The 16880-nt window shown below is 34.7% G+C and overlaps 5 protein-coding genes across 5 annotated transcripts; 3 read left to right on the top strand and 2 right to left on the bottom strand.

Annotated features, from left to right (window-relative positions):
* Positions 1 to 19: 19 nt before the first annotated feature.
* LOC105229152 (CDK5RAP3-like protein) lies at positions 20 to 2063 on the top strand. Its single transcript, XM_029551497.2, has 4 exons — positions 20 to 167; positions 229 to 403; positions 478 to 1329; positions 1401 to 2063. The coding sequence occupies exons 1-4, from the start codon at positions 162 to 164 to the stop codon at positions 1904 to 1906; spliced, it is 1539 nt and encodes a 512-aa protein (XP_029407357.2). The 5' UTR covers positions 20 to 161; the 3' UTR covers positions 1907 to 2063.
* Positions 2064 to 2393: 330 nt separating this feature from the next.
* On the top strand, positions 2394 to 7380 carry LOC105229153 (serine-threonine kinase receptor-associated protein). Its single transcript, XM_011209253.4, has 3 exons — positions 2394 to 3054; positions 6020 to 6685; positions 6759 to 7380. The coding sequence occupies exons 1-3, from the start codon at positions 2937 to 2939 to the stop codon at positions 6956 to 6958; spliced, it is 984 nt and encodes a 327-aa protein (XP_011207555.1). The 5' UTR covers positions 2394 to 2936; the 3' UTR covers positions 6959 to 7380.
* Positions 7009 to 8258, bottom strand: LOC105229154 (eukaryotic translation elongation factor 1 epsilon-1). Its single transcript, XM_011209255.4, has 3 exons — positions 8077 to 8258; positions 7709 to 8011; positions 7009 to 7594 (listed from the first exon to the last, which is right to left on the bottom strand). Exons 1-3 carry the CDS (start codon positions 8155 to 8157, stop codon positions 7442 to 7444), a joined length of 537 nt encoding a protein of 178 aa, XP_011207557.1. The 5' UTR covers positions 8158 to 8258; the 3' UTR covers positions 7009 to 7441.
* Positions 8259 to 8419: 161 nt separating this feature from the next.
* LOC105229190 (putative gustatory receptor 59f) lies at positions 8420 to 11154 on the bottom strand. The gene is made up of 4 exons (XM_011209305.3): positions 9649 to 11154; positions 8759 to 8821; positions 8604 to 8693; positions 8420 to 8518 (listed from the first exon to the last, which is right to left on the bottom strand). Exons 1-4 carry the CDS (start codon positions 10654 to 10656, stop codon positions 8420 to 8422), a joined length of 1260 nt encoding a protein of 419 aa, XP_011207607.2. The 5' UTR covers positions 10657 to 11154.
* Positions 8452 to 14851, top strand: LOC115066380 (uncharacterized). Its single transcript, XM_049461352.1, has 6 exons — positions 8452 to 8549; positions 8644 to 9145; positions 9229 to 9360; positions 12362 to 13388; positions 13447 to 13599; positions 14630 to 14851. The coding sequence occupies exons 3-6, from the start codon at positions 9239 to 9241 to the stop codon at positions 14726 to 14728; spliced, it is 1401 nt and encodes a 466-aa protein (XP_049317309.1). The 5' UTR covers positions 8452 to 8549; positions 8644 to 9145; positions 9229 to 9238; the 3' UTR covers positions 14729 to 14851.
* Positions 14852 to 16880: the final 2029 nt, after the last annotated feature.

The raw sequence follows: 16880 nt of genomic DNA, 5'->3' as shown, positions 1-16880 counted from the left end.
TTAACTTTGAAGTTTATTGATTTATAAATATCGATAACCAGATTTTCGATAATAAACAAATTATTTTGACTGAATGAATGAAAGAAGCAGAGCAGAAAATATTTTGTTTGCGTGGACAAGTGCAATAAACTATTTTTGTTTGATACATTAAACTAATTAAAATGAATGTAAGTTAAATTGTTAGTTATTTTGTTTGCATTGATATATTACTCATTACAAATAATGTAGGAAGCAGATATTCCGATTGACATCCACACTCTGAAGCTGCAAGATTGGTTGGTAAGCAGAAGGATTGTGCCCAAAACTATTCAAAAGAATATCAAAGAAATACACACAAAGATTTCAAATGCTCTTCAAGATATGCCAGCCAATGATCAACTGATTAAATTATTGTCAGGGACCAGTAAGTGAAATAATTAACAAATTGTTATAGTGGAAACTATTAAAATCATTTATTTTCACTCTTTTTGATTACAGACATAAACTACTACCACTGTAAAGAAATTGTTGAGATTCTAAAACAAACGGAAAAGGAAACAAAAAGCGTATTTGGAACGTATGGAAGTCAGAGAATGAAGGACTGGCAGGAAATACTACGTCTGTACGAAAAAGATAACGTCTATCTTGCAGAGTCCGCCCAAATATATGTGAGGAATGTGAATTATGAAGTGCCTGGTATTCGAAAGCAAATGACTAAATTAGAGCAACAAAGCGATGAATGTTTAAAAAGGGTTCAAGATCTTAGTAAACCAGAATCACAATTACTGGCCGAACATGCTTCACTTTTGCAACAGTTGGGTGTAAAAGGCGAAAATTTACGACAAGAATTCCTACAAGTTTTGTCTAAGTTACCAGACATGTATGCCAATTCCATAGGTGATATTGGCAAATTAGAAGAAGCAATTAACTTATTCTCTGAAGGAAGTAACAAACAAATTTTACCCATACTTCGCCACCTCATTGAATTTGGCAACACAACCGTTTATCAATATGTGCACAAAGAAGAACCATTAACTATTGAAGAACCCCCAATTAAATTAAATTTAAATGATGACACTTTGACTAGTAGTGCAGATGATAATGAAATCGATTTTGGTGGCGATGATAATGGAGGCACCTCATCTACGATATCGGCAGAAATTATTGATTTCGGAGAACTCAATTTAGATAGTAACAACAGCGCTATAGATTCGGATGGAAATGGTGGTGACATTGATTGGGGCATTGAAAGTGGACCGAGTGAGGCCGTAGAGATCAATTTTGACATTCCTATTGAAGAATACGGTATAGTTATTGAGGGCACTGGCATGGATGGTGGCATCGCTAAAGGTAACTTAAATTTTATTTCACACTTAATTAATATATATTAATATTTTATTTCGTTTTTTTTTTTAATACAGGAGAACAAGCTTACTCAATTCTTGATTCACCCACTTACCGGGATAGATTTCTCGATGAAATTTACGAACTTGATGCATTTTTACGTATGCGACTATATGAACTTAACCAATTGGACACTTCTAGCAATATTATGTTTTCGCTGATGGATAGCATATCCACATACGATGCAGAGAGTATACGAAAAATGTTAAAGAATATTGAACAAATTTTGGGTGAAGTATGTAACGAGCAAACTCGCCACCTTTTCCAATTAAAACATTCGCCTAAATATGCTGATTTGTTGGCAAATAAGTTACGACAAATGACAAAGGCCGTTGATAAAATACGTGACACAAAAGAAGTCCTTAAAAAACGTTCTTTGGAATTAAAACAACAACGCGTAGATTTGAACCCAGTTTTAGCGGAGCTAATATCACAAACGAAGAAGCTCCAATTACATATTGAGAATGATATTTCTAAACGTTACAAAAATCGTGTAGTAAACCTGATGGGAGGAGTAAACTAATGGTTTGTTGGAAATTTTGGGTTATTTTGTTATGTAATAATATGCAATTACTAAAATTATGTAAAACATGTACTGCGTTTGATGATGTTCTTATATTTAGTAGCCAATAATTAAAAAAAAATCGGAAAATAAAGAATTCAGCATTTTCATAAAAACATATTATACGCTTTTGTTATTAAGAAAAACTTGAATTTAAATGCCAAGCTATAACAATCTCTTGTGTAAGCCCGCTGTAAGGCATGCTGCCATATACCCGTGCAATTATTTAAAATGCAGATAATTTTTTATGGTAGAGAGTAAAATTTAGTTAGCACAATTTCTCGTAAAAATTCTGTTTTTTCAGTAAAGAGATAGGTAAATAAATTTTAAATACCGGCTATGTCAGTTCTATTAACCAATTTTTTCCAATAACTTTACTTACGTTTGTAGAAAGTGGCAGCTCTATTGTAGCTACCAAAAGAAAATAACATAAAACAGTTGTCAGATATTTTTCGTTCATTCATTCAGTCTTTGTTTTTCATTGCATCTCGCTAAATATAAAAATCTAATAATTCCGAGCAAAAGGAAACTAAATTTTTCTAGTAACTAGTAAAGGAGAAAAAAGCCAAATCGACGCGAATTTTAATTCTATGCAAATAATTAAATAATCTCATTCATCCAAGTTGTGTTCGTGCTGAAAATTGAAGTTCACAAAAAATCCAGAAACCAAAATACATACTTATAAAAACCAAAATTGTCCAGCAATTGCTCAAAAGAATAGATAAATTGAACAGGAAAAAGCTAATTAATAAAAAATAAATATATTTTATAAAAAATTGAAAACGGAGGAACTAAAATTAAGGCAGCAAGCCGAAGGAAATAGCAACGGCGGCGTAGAAAACTTCAACGTTTAGCTAAGTTTGCACATTTTTGGCAGCGCCGCCAGCGTCAAGTTGAAGGATAAAAATTATTTCAATACCTCTAGAATTATAATACAAATTAGTTATTAACAATATAAGGCGTTGAATACAACAACCACAAAGTTGAAAGGATGACCTCTAATTTGCGTCAAATCCCATTGACCTGCAGTGGTCATACCCGTCCCGTAGTGCATTTGGATTTTAGTGACGTTTGCGAGAGCGGTTACTTTCTCATTTCAGCGTGCAAAGGTAATTATAATTTTACACAACCTAAATTTTGTAGGGATTTACTAATTGAAGCTGCAATATATTTCTTCGAAACCGCTACAGTGATACAAATAGTTAATTGTATTTTTTTACGTCGGTTGTGTGGGATCTTTTAGAAAGTGATGTAGTTTACCAAACTTAAAATATATTCAATAAATCGTACGTATATTATTTAATTAAGAAATCATACTAGTAAATTAGATATATTTCTGTAAATGCCACATAGTTCGTAGCTTATGTAGATATACACAATACCTTCATGCGTATAGTACTTCTACAAGTACACTTTTTCGTCAATTTCATTGCCCAAGGCAAGCCTTGACCTACATTCTCTGATGACGTTTTAAGTGATCACCACGGATCACGAATATAGTATGCAAAATTAGTTGAGGCGAATGTGTACTGCTCCAAACGAAACCAGTTTTACACTTTTGTTCTATCCTATCTGTGCTAATTGCTTGTGTTCACCCAGCCGGTAGTTGATTGGTGAGCAGTTGTTTAAAATTGAGTTCTACGCGTTGTAAAACAAACAAATAAGTTGAAAAATATCTCGCTGTTCGTGGCCTCCGACGATCCTCTGACTTCCCTAGTTTGCAAAGTACATATTTTACGAAATTGTTTCCATTGCTCACTGAATAAGTTTTGCTGCACGCAGCAACTTGTTTCGTTTGCCGTTGATAGTTGGTGTATTTCGCCGCTAGCTGTGTGTTTTGCTCATACGGGAAGCACCTTGAAGCTGTCGCATGCTTTTTTGCTTTACCTTTTTTGTTGCTATTCACTTGTTTGTTTTGTGCAATTTTTTCTTTTTATTTTACATGTAATCAATTATATTATTGTTGGAGCATACTACTTTGTCTACGTTTTGGTTTTCAATTTATTTGTTTAAATTGATAAAGACTCTCGTTATTATTAAAAAAAAAAGAATACATATTTATTTAGGAGGTTTGTTGGTGAATAGGGAAATGCTACTAGAGTTGGACAAATATTAAGTATTATTAATATTACATAAATCACAATCTTAGAATGCAATCGACAAATATACATATGTGTTTTTTTTTACTATGTAGAATAATGAATTTAAACGCATTTATATTTCTAATCTGAAGTCAATTCCAAATTAGTTTTCTGTTTGCATTTCCTATTGTATTTATTATGATTTGTGCGTGTAATCTATAAAACTTGTTCCTTTGTTATGCGTAACAGTTATGCTCTCTATGCAGCAGCTAAATGCATATAATATTGCAATTAAATAGCCGACAATCAAGCAGCTAGTCACATCAATAAATAAAGATAATTTATTATAAAAACGCCTGTTCACCTTGATTTAGAATGTCTACACGATTAACAAAGTGCGCGAAATTGTGAGTGCGACTGCCAACGGCACGCTAGTAAAATAACAACAAATGACGATTGCGCAGCTGCAAAAAGTTTTTCAAAGGCAATTGCTTTTATATAAAACATGAAAATACGAAAGTATAGCAATGAACCATGGGGTGTGTAAACAGGGCCTTTATTTATTTCTTGCGATGCACTTCGAAAAATTTTGTGAGTAAGATTTTATAAATTATTTCAAATCTTAAAAAAATTTAATACTACTGGAAATGAATACTGACAATGTTCAAAGGACTAATCATTTTGTTTTTGAAAACTGTATCCTTTAAAGTGGTTAAAAAATCATATTATATATTTTTTCGATCATTACCTGACAAATAAATCTACGATTCCTGCATTCATTATGGAAAAAATTTCTCGCGTACTCTGAAGAAGCGTTTCGACAGAACGTGTTTAAAGTATTCGAAACAGATTACTCTTAGTCCAAAAATTCTTACAAATATGCTTTTATCTCCGGGAGTATTTGTCAATTTCAAATTTTTGGAAAACATATCCAAATATATGTTAATAATAATATAAATTAAATATATCTGCGCAGATTCTGTTCAACGTAACGTACTAAGTATCCTATGACAGCATCAGCATTAAAAAAAGCATTGTTCCTTCCTGTATGAACAACAGCAGTTTCGCTTTTTAAAGTTTACCTTTCACTAATGTAGCCCACAATCGTCATACCTTCAAATAATTTATTTTATTTTTTCTGAAAATTATAGTGTCATACATATGTATGTATATATTGTATTTATACTTTCATAAAGTGCATTTTTCCTTCGTCGACATAGTAAGTGATTACATTAGGAACTTCAGTCGGGAAAGGCAGTTGCGTATGCAATTTTACATAGAGGCGATACATTGGCACTGCTCTGCCTACACTACACACGCATACATATCCATACATACATATGTACATATATAAATGTACAAATGCATGTTTGGCATACCAGTCGTGTAATCGACTCACTAGCCAGTGAGTCGCACTCAGGTCGTTGGCATTGATGTAGTCATTGAGTCAAGGTTGCTTCCGCTTTTTTTGTTTTTGCTTGTCGTCGCTTGTTTGTTGTACATTTTGCTGTAGTTTACATTGTCTGCGGCTTGCTTTGCGGCTTGCTGCATTTTATTTGTACATTACCACTTTTGCAATGCAGCATATGTATACTAAACGTACGTATTTATAAATTGCATATATATGTACATATGTATGTGTGCACATACATAACTGCGTTTTTATACTTTTCGTTATATGTATTTATATTAACATTTTTTGTGACGTGTTTTGCTGGACAGGATTTCAACGATATGGTTGGCCTTGCTGCGTTTTCCTTTATAGATTGTAAAGAGTACAATGTTCAAGGTGTTTTGTCGAATATTCTTTGTATTTTGGTATAGGGAAATTTGTAGTATTTCAAATTCTAGTTTATTTTTTTATTCTAAAAATTACAACATTCACAGCAGAACTTTTTTGCAAATTTTAACAGCAGTAATTAATTTTTCTACATAAGTTAATAGAACATTCATTGAATTTAAAATTTTTCTTATACAATTTCAATTCCTGTAGATGGCAGCCCTATGTTGCGGCAAGGAGATACCGGTGATTGGGTGGGCACATTCGAAGGTCACAAAGGTGCTGTCTGGGGTGTGGCGTTGAACAAGAATGCCACTTTGGCCGCTTCTGGTGCTGCTGATTTTACTGGAAAAGTTTGGAATGCCGTTACGGGCGGTGAAATTCACAGTTTCCAACATAAGCATATTGTGAAATCAGTTGCATTCGATACAAACTCAGAGAATATTGTCACCGGTAGCAATGAGAAATTGGTGCGTGTATTTAATTTGGAGCAACCAAATGCCGAACCAGAACTATACGCTGGTCATACAGGTGCTCTGAAGCGTGCACTCTTTTGTCGGGACGATAAATGTATACTGTCTGCAGCTGAAGATAAAACCGTACGCTTGTGGGATCGTCTAACTGGCAATGAGATACAACGACTGCAGTTTCCCCACAATCCGAATAGCTTAGAAATATCGGCTGATAATCACATTCTAACCATAACGCATGGTTCGACCATCAGCTTCTGGGAAGTGGACACGTTGAAAAAGCTGAAAGAGGTGAAAGTGCCGACTAATGTGTCGTCGGCTAGTTTGCATCCCGACAAACATGTGTTTGTATGTGGTGGGGAAGATTTTAAGATGTACAAATTTGATTATATAACCGGTAATGAAATTGGTGAGTACTTAATGCAAAAATGTGCGCAGAATTAATAAATATCTAACTTTATGCGTCTTTTCTGCCTTAACAGAATCCTTCAAAGGTCATTTTGGTCCAGTGCATTCTGTGAAGTTTAGCCCGGATGGTGAGCTGTATGCCAGTGGCTCTGAAGATGGCACATTGCGACTCTGGCAGACAACTGTGGGTAAAACCTATGGACTCTGGAAATGTACCGAACCGGGGGAATTGAATAATTCTATGAATTCACCACGCGAAGTACATGCCAATTAGAGAGACGTATTCGTTCGTTGATGTGTAAAGATGAATGTAGGTGAAACTCTAAAAAAAAAAAATCGAAGCCCTTTTCGGCATCAAGAGTGAAAAGATTCTAATGCTGTTTAAAATTTATTTTCTTCAATTTTTGAACTACAAATATTTTGCAAACCTATTATACGAATTTGAGAGTAAATGATTTGTAATAAATTTGAAAATTTTTAAGAACTTGAAATTTTTTGAAGAACGTAAGAACTGATAATAGCATTTACTTCACGGAGTTATTAAGTAGCTGGCAAAATACTGAATTTTATTCCAAATTGCTTTTTACTTAAGAAAAAATAATGAACAGAAGTGATGATTGAGCATATTTTAGTATGTAATACATTAAGTAATTTCAAATAAATACGTACACTTTTTCCTACTTAGTATTTTTCACATATGTTGTTATTGTTATTCACGGGGAAAATAAATAGTTCATTAACATGAAGTGTGGGAGATTTATACATGTGTGCCTTTCGCCCATCCATGCAAGTAAATTGTGGTGAAGTTGAGCACTTGACCGCCTTGACGTATTTCCGGTCTCTGTTGCAGATGGTCAAACCAACGGGAGAGATTTAAATAATTTTCTTTTTCGACCGGTGAAAGAGATTTCTGCAAAATTAAATATTAAAACAAATTGTATACTATATTTATATGAAAACTAGCAGGGAATCTTTATAAAACTTTAATAAAATTTGAAAACTCAGTTAAAAATAAAAAACTTACCACCAAATTGTAGATGGCATAAAATATAGCTAAATCCGCTAATGTAATAAAATATCCTACTAAGTAGGATTTAGTGGCGAATAGTTTATTAAAATCACGTAATAGTTGATGGGATATATGTTTGTCTTTGGAACCAGGTGCCACATACAATACAGCAAATTCAATCCATTGGTAGACGTCCGCGGCAATTTCCCGTGTCGCTGTACTGTTGCGTGCAATCTCTGATTTAGATTCTTGTGCGAGTACGTTAAGAATAGTGGCAAAACCAGATACCGTGTTGTTGTTGTTCGTGCGAGTAATGATCTAAAAATTATTATTTTTGTATAGAATTTCTTTTCATTGCTAAATAGACGTCAGAAGTTGTATACCTTCTCAGAATTGAGCTTCACTTCGCCAGCTGGAACACCAAGAGTTTTGGCGATTTTTGTAATAGTTTCGACTTCACACATTCTTAACTAATTTCTTTTTTAATTATATTTATTTGAATTATTTATACAGTATTAATTAATTATAAGATAAATATCCGAACAATTTCCACGTGAAATACTTTTGTTAAATGTTTATTAAACAGCTGATTAAGTGTTGCCAGATCACCAATTTACTATTATCACGAATATGCTTCCTACAAATTATTCAATAGAAAATTGTCGCGAATATATTTTCGTTCGTTACGTTCGCTTGTCTTTCGTGAACGAACAGTTGTTCTTTACTTTACAAGGGATTCCCCGAGTTATGCGTTAACTTAAGCGCCTCGTAAGTTATGTCATATTGCAGTAAAAATATGAAAACGGTGGACATGGCTGTTAGAAGCTACATTAAAAAATTATTGTCTATTACATATGTAAGTATTTATGTATGTAAGGTTAATATTTTTTGTATTAAATGATATTCTTACTGTCGTAATAAATTTGAGATTTAATTCGGCTACTCCGCAGACAATATTCGTTCGCGTGTTTATAATTAATTGCAATACAAAATGGGTGACCTGTAGATAAAAAGGGAGGACGAAAATATATTTAGAAAAAAAAAATAGAAATAAGAAGCACAAACTGTATCCTCCATTTCCGTATTTTGGCCACCAATTTCATTCATTATTAGGATTGTATTACTGTTCTAAAAAAAATAAGAAATATAATTAAAATCTCGTTTTTAATAATAAGCCAATATATTCCGGTAAATAGTATAATTAAGTCTAAATTTGACATATGAATTGAAGCCAAGAGACGTTGCAATCCAATATAGCTTGTCAGAAATGCTGCTTGAATGCTACAAAAAGGAATATTTTTTGTCCAGATTGTGACTGGTGATGAACTGGCCTTAAAGAAAAAAATTATGTGTGAAACCTGTCCAAACAGCCGAATATCCATGACATCTTTGTTTGATGGAGTTAGAAGGGCGTGAGCTTCTAAAACCGGTTGAAACTGTTAATGGGTAACGGTAATGTCCGAATGAATATAGTCATAATTAGAGGCAATATTTCCAAATATTTCCGCTTCTCCTTTCGATTTTATATTATCTAGGTTCGTCTATATGCTAAGCCTTGCCACTAGGCCATCTAGCGGAACCGACTTGTATCAATTTTCGGTCCGAAGAAAAGGAAGAGCAGGCAACTATAAAATGTTATGCGGCGGAAATAGAAGCAATGAAAGCCGGTGAGTCAGATTTTGTATTTGAATGAATGATTGAATCCTGTGGGCGTAAGTAGAGAAAATAGCCGAACGGTTTATTCATGGCAGCATCTCATCTCATCGCCGAATTTCATCGGAAGAATGAAAGCGGTGGCTAATAATTCGATAGCTTGATGTAACTATAGTAACCTATATTTTTGCCATTTCTGGTCTTAATGTTGTAATGGATGATATCTTTCTTTTCACACATAACCAGACTGAAAGCGTTTTCTATTTGTAGCCTTAAAACTTAAACTCCGCTTATATTTTTACCTGATTCTGGATACTCTGATTGTAGTAAAGTATCAGAAACATCTTTGCAATGTGCATGATTGTCCAAACCAACGAGTAAAAAACCAGTGACATTGCTGACGTATTCCACTCGTCCACATATTTGTAGATCAAAAAAATATTCACCGCCAAATTTGTGAAGGATCCAATGTATACCAAGACCACCGAAGATGCAAAACTATTATTCACCTCCTTCGTAAAAACTTGTAAAGCTGAATAGAGCAGTCGAATGCGTTGTAGTTTTTCATTTAAAAACCGTGGACTATTATTTTGTGAAAGCTCTCCGAATAGTATTTCGTTTAATCGTCTCGAGCGCTGGGCGATAGTATACAACAACGAGTAGTATTGTATGAGTGAGATGGACAATATTAGGTTCGGCAACAGATAGACGACGAGACTTCGTATGTAGTTAAGGAAAATGCCATTGCTGTAAAAGTAATTGACGGTGGCAGTCCAAAATACAAAGAAAATTACCAAAACCACATGAGTTTGCAAGAAACACGTTAAACGTTCGTACTTCGGTTGTCTCTTAAAATCAATTAAAGTGTAATCGAATTCAGCGATAATATGCAAAAATCGTCGACATTTGTGACGGCCCCAATAACTGCTGGTTATAATCAGGAATATATGCAATATGTATATTAGATATTCGCCAAAATATAACGGCTTATGTATTGTCGGCAAGTCGATGTTGATATTCGTGGACTCGCTGTATATGGCCACGATGAGACTGGCATAAATAGTAATGCACCAAACGATGTGCAATATAAGCCATATACTATGCTTATTGTTGTTGTCGGTCGGTAAATGTTGATGTGCGTCATATGGTAGGCTTACAAAAATTTCAGAGAGCAATAAAAAATAATGAACTGCGCGATATAACTGCGTTTCCAAACCATCGACACTGGTGTGCTTGGTAGACGGTGAGAATTGTGAACGGTGCTGTAACTTTCTTTTGTTTGAACTTCCGTGTACTATCGTCGGCAACATTCCGCGAAGAATACACAACTAACTAACTCGAAACGCACTCGTCGCAGGAACTATAACGAAGCAGCTCGAAGTGTCTGCGTTAAATGTTTTCAATTAATAGTGTAGAACACCGTTTGATTAATGAATACATGTCGCTAATTTCATTATGGTATTTAATTTATGGTATTTATTTTATCAGCTTTATATTTATATATGTAGGTCATAGAAGGGTTGTGCTCAACCTCAATGTCAGACGAGGGTATGAGTTATTGTCGGTAGGTTATGAAATCTAGAATATGAATAAAAGCTTCTAGCACCTACCCAACTTAGTTCCAAACTATCCATATAATTCTTGTTTATTATATATTAATGTGTCTGACCTTTCCACATTTATAGAACTGGGTTTATCCATTTTTGGCTTTTGTATTATATAAGGCTGGCCCGTTCATGGTTGGATATACATATATACGCTCGACTGGGAACGAATGGTTACGCCTACTAGCTCTTAAACCACTGCAGGAACTGCAGAACTAATGTTGAGAAAGTTAAATTTGCGGCACTGCTGTTTACTCACTCACTTGACGCGTTAGCCATCAAATTTGACCTCGAATAACAAAAAACCAAAAAAAAAACACATTTTCACACATTTTAATATAAATCTTCATTATCGCCTTCAAAATAGATTCTTTTGGGCCAAAACAAGCCTCTGAACGCTAAATTCAATTTTCCATCCATTCCCTTGTTAAAAGCCTCGGTTGGGATGGTCTTCAGCGATTTTTTTGCTTTCGACGCATTTTTGGAGCTCCATTTGCTCGATTTTTGGATAGTTTCGAGATAATATTCACAAATCTTGATATCGTCACCAGTAATGGTGTGTTTCATGCATGTATGTATGTAGAGTCTGCGGCTATGTGGTCTCTTTTTTGCGACCTCACTCAACATCGTTTTTGCAAAAGATCCAGGTATTTCGGTGCGAGTTTAGCAGTCACACGCTTCATACCCAAGACATTAAATAAAATGTCTTGAGTCTATAAAAAGACAGCTAGAAAAAAGTCGTAACTGTGATGGAATCTAATGATAACATATAACAGGAATATATGTATAAAGGAACAGTAATGGAAAGAGCTGCCATATAAAAAGCTATTAACTTTAAAACTTTGAACTTGATATGTCAAAAATACATTCCCTTCGAATATGTACTTGAAAGCATCCGAACAGCGATCAATTATAGTATATGCAGATACCATACATAGTTTTTTAGGTTAAAGTGTTTAATAGTGTTTAATAGACTTTAATATACAAGTATTATGCACTTAGATGCCATTAACGCTAAGCAGTATAAACATTATAATTCCTGCTACAGTGTCCATTAAAACTTCAAATTATTATGCAATAAAAACATTACCTTTTCATATTAACTGTATATTCATTTCATCAAAATTGTAAGATTATAGCACAGTAACGCATCTGAGGTGAAGTGAGTATCACGCTTCTAAAAGTTTCGGTACTCTATCATAAAATTGATGAAATATTATGTCGGTAAGTTCGATTTTTTTTAAAGAAGTACAAGCTTAACTTAGAGGTTTTTTTTGATAATAAATAGTGAAGTTATGTGCCGCACATTATAACTGTTTACTTAAGGGGTTAGGGGTAGTCACGAAAAAATGAGAGTTTTCAGTATTTTTTTTTTGCTAAAATTTTTTGTTATCTTCTATATCTTTTGCAGCCTTGTGATAATTCCCACACAAAAATCTCTTGAAAGTTTCAAACGCCGCCTTGAAATGCTTACGCTGACTTTGGAGCGATTAATACGCGCTCTCACTGTGACCTGCCAGCTATTCTGTATGGCACCGATACCAAAAACGAGAAAACGAAAATTGAATCGACTACGTCACCTTCATTACGTTCACGCTTCCGTTATACTCATAAACATTTACGTTTTCAGCTGGAATTTTATTGCAAACATTGACCCATCGCATATAACACTGAATACAATATTTAGCTCGAGCGAAATCGTCGTGGATAATCTCATATGTACATTTTGTGTGTTCAACACCTTTTATTCGGCATCTAGTTATCGTGAAATAAGCCAAAAGTTTTTACAAATCTTCAAGGAGTTAAAAGCGCTTGAACTGCCGCAGCAGCCTCCAGAGTATAATATTTTGTCAGTGCTTTACAAGGAATTGTGCCTTTACACTGCGGTTATTTCAGTTCTGATCATAATCCCTCTAGGTTATATTTTCGTTAAAGTGGATTATAAACTAAATATATTTTTGCGTTTCTTTGGTTCTTATCATCTATCCCATATCTTAGTATTATTTAAATTGGGTCAATATTGGTTAGCTCTACGCTTCACATATCTACTTTATAAACGTATAAATGAAACGCTCCGACAACGCATAAATCATCTAGATTTGCATAGCTCACCGGTAAGGCATGAAGTCATTATGAATGCTGGATCATATTCTTGGTATAAGCGCGAGTTTTCTAGAACACACTGGGATAATTGTGAGATTTTGGAGCGGCTACGTCGCTTGTACTCTGATTTGGATAAGCTTTTGGTGCAAGTGGTAAATTTTTTTGACGCAATTCTGTTACTCAACTTTCTAGGATCGGTGTTTGGTTTTACAATAAATTTATTTGAACTATACAAAAGCCTTGAAGCACCACAATGGAACAGATTGCTATGGCATTTTCTCTATGTCGTACGGGTGATCATCATTCTGTTGGTAAATAAAGCCGTTACGAATGAGGTAGTTCGTGTGAAATTCATTACATGGAAACTTGCAAGTTTTTTCTCTTTTCACACAGAAATCTCGTACAGCATTTGTGCTTAATGCGCTCTATATTACATCAAAAGAGATGGAGCATGCTGTAAAACGTTTTCTTCTACATCTGATGATACGTAAGCCCGTTGAAAAAGTGTGTGGAATAGTTGAACTGAACTTAATGCTATTTACGGGGGTAAGTAGTCGAAATCGTAAAAATAATATACATACCTCGTAGTATCTGATGAAGTTCGATATGGACTGACAACAAAGTGCGTATTTTAAAACAATTCTTTATAATCGCCTTCAAATTAGTCTTACGCATATTTCCTATAATACTCGACTGGGACACACCTTCCTTCCTTTTCGATGTTTGGCGCCAATTGGGGATTCAAAGTGTAGCCAAGTCCTTCTCCACCTGGTCTTTCCAACGGACTGAAGGTCTTTCTCTTCTTCTGCTTCTCCCGGCGGGTATTGCGCCGAATACTTTCAGAGCTGGAGTATTTTCGTTCATTCGGACCAATGCGCAAATGACTATGAATCATCCGCAGCACATTTCTCTCGAAAACTCGTAACGCCGACTCATCAGATGTTGTCATCGTCCATGCTATTGCACCATATAGCAGGACGGGGATGATGAGTGACTTGTAGAGTTAGGTCGGAAGAGGTCTTCACTTTTCAGTTGCCTACTCAGTCCGAAGTGGCACCTGTTGGCAAAAGTTATTCTTTGTTAAATTTGTTAATCTACGACTTGGAAGTTGTGACTGTCAACAGTGACGTGGGAGCCAAGTAGCGAATGCGATGATTGTTTGTTTGATGACAGGAGGTATTCGGTCTTGCCTTCGTTCACTACCAGACTCATTTGCTTCGCTTCTTATCCAGTCTGGAGAAAGCGGAACTTACGGTGTGGTTGTCTTTCACCGCATAAATATATTTTATTTTTAAGATCTCCTGGTACCGTTTAGATATAAAAAATGTTTTCTTTTTAATCTAAAATAGTGTTGTCCTTTGAAGAAGGCAATTATCAGCACCTCATTGCACAGATGACTATCGCCAGCTCTATTCTATTCGCTCTATTGATTAAAAATTACTCATACCACACGTATTACGCAATATTGTGGTACAAGTATAACACATATTTAATTACTTTATATTAAATAAAGTCGAATATATATGTGCGTATATCATTATATGTATAAAAAACTAAAATGTTATATTTATTTCAGATTTTAAACATCGCAATCCAATATATTACATTTCTCATACAAATTGATTTGAGCAAGGATCCTTCGAATATACATAAGAAGATCGACAACAAAAATTAAAATAAATATTTTACCAATCAATTTAAATACAAATAAGCATTTTAGAAATAAAAACAATTAATTCTTTAACTCAATATTTCAACTGTAACTGTTATTGCTGCCAACTCAAAAAATATTTATTAATACTTGAGTATAATTAAATACAACTGAGTGCCTAATTGCCCAACATTTAATTGTACATTACCGCTTCTAATTAGCAATTTTCCGAATATATATGTATGTGCTTTTGTATGTGTGTGAACATGTATTAAAATTAATGTGTTTTGCTCGAAAGTGCTTTGCGTACTACATTTACTGTAAATCATTTCGCCTTAACTCGTCCTCAAAGGAGTTTAATTGGCTATCAACAGCCAAGCGTCACGGTTCAATAATAAACTATAGAAGTGTTTAAAAAAATTTTAAAGAAAAGGTAGTCAGTGTTAAAAACTTTTCAAGTGTTTATGTTTAGTATTAAATTTTTTTCAAATATTTCTATTTAAATAGTGGACACGATATTGATATTCCTATAGGGGATCAACGACCTTCTCCCGAGTCTACATTTTACGTATTAAACCCAAAACTCAATATAGAAAGTCGGCGTTTTTTCAAAATTTTCATTATTGAAAAGGGTGTTTAATAAGAGCGGTACAAAACAAACCGGTTTGGGATATCAATAAAATTTTCTATTCCTGTGAAAGTACATTCGATGTCATTATATATGAAACTCGCTGAAAACAATTTTCGACGGTTTTCAAGCATAAATCGGCCGATACTGCTGCAATTTCACGTTCGATATTCGTACGAACTTCATCAATCGTCGTTGGGTTGTTGGCATAGATCATTGACTTGATGTAGTCCCACAGGAAATAGTCTAATGGCGTCAAATCGCACAACCGAGGCGGCCATTTCGTGAGATTACACGTTCACCAAACTTGGTGTTCATTAAATCGATTGTGACATTCGCTTGTGGCGCCGTCCTATTGGAATCGCATATTGTCCAAGTCCATATCATCCAATTCGGGATAAAAATATTCGGTTATCATTGAGCGGTACCGATTCCCATTCACAGTAACATGCCGGTCTTGATCATCACGGAAGAAGGACGGCAAATTGGCGCCGCCGGTCCTTAAACCGCATTAAACGGAAATTTTTTCGGGATGCAACGGTGACGCATGGAGTTCGTGTGGATTGCTGTCTGACCAATAACGCATTTTTTGTTTATTAACGAGACCATTCAGCCAGAAATGAGGCTCATCACTGAATATGATTTTTCGATGAAAACTCGGATCATTTTCAAGTTGTTGCTCAAGTTATTGTTGGGTCAAGTGGTTTCAGTTCTTGCATTAATTTGATCTTGTACGGATGTAGGTCAAGATCTTTTCGCAAAATTCGCCACAACGACGACACAGAGATGCCAAACGCTTGAGAACGATTTGGGTCTTCCTCAATTGATGCGCTAGCGGCAGCAATATTCTCGACACTACGGGCTTTATCTCACTGGCACCTGAACATTTTGTACTTTGCCTGTGGATTCATATTTTTAAACTAAACGCTCAATTGTTGTTCTGACTGGACGATTACTAAAAATAAATGTCAAAAGAGTGGGGAAAAAATATGACGTCGTTTGCTGTCCCTATCGGTCTACTTTTGTAACGTTTCTATTGAAAAACCCGTTATTTGTAGGCTAAGCACTTATTGAAACACTGCCATAGGTCTTTACCACACAGGTCTTTAATGGTTTATATAACAAATTTTATCATACCCTTTTCTTCTCCTTAGCGTTATGGTAACATCAATTGGTTTGAAGAAACGCCTAATTAAACAGCATAAGGGGCTCTTATCCTGCTTCGAGGAGCCATTTTTCGGTCTCATCTCTAAACTCTACATTGTTTGTCAATTATTTGCTGCAGCACCTATATTGGATACTCCACATCGTAACCGTCGTGTATTACGTTGCGTACATTACGTTTGGTGTTCCATGGTCTTACTTTACATTTCTGTGGTGAATTTTCACTTTATAAATCGGATACATGAACCATTGGTTACCATCGTTAAAATATTTTTCTCAACTGAACTCATTAACAATCCATTAATCGTCACCTCAATCGTATTGAGTATGTATTATAACAGCGAAGAATATCGTAACATACCGTATGAGCTGCTACGAATATTT

Source organism: Bactrocera dorsalis, unplaced genomic scaffold (assembly GCF_023373825.1).
Source record: "Bactrocera dorsalis isolate Fly_Bdor unplaced genomic scaffold, ASM2337382v1 BdCtg024, whole genome shotgun sequence".
Lineage (NCBI taxonomy): Eukaryota > Metazoa > Arthropoda > Insecta > Diptera > Tephritidae > Bactrocera > Bactrocera dorsalis.
The sequence above is the reverse complement of the archived record's forward strand: the minus strand, read 5'-3'. Positions and strand labels throughout refer to the sequence as shown.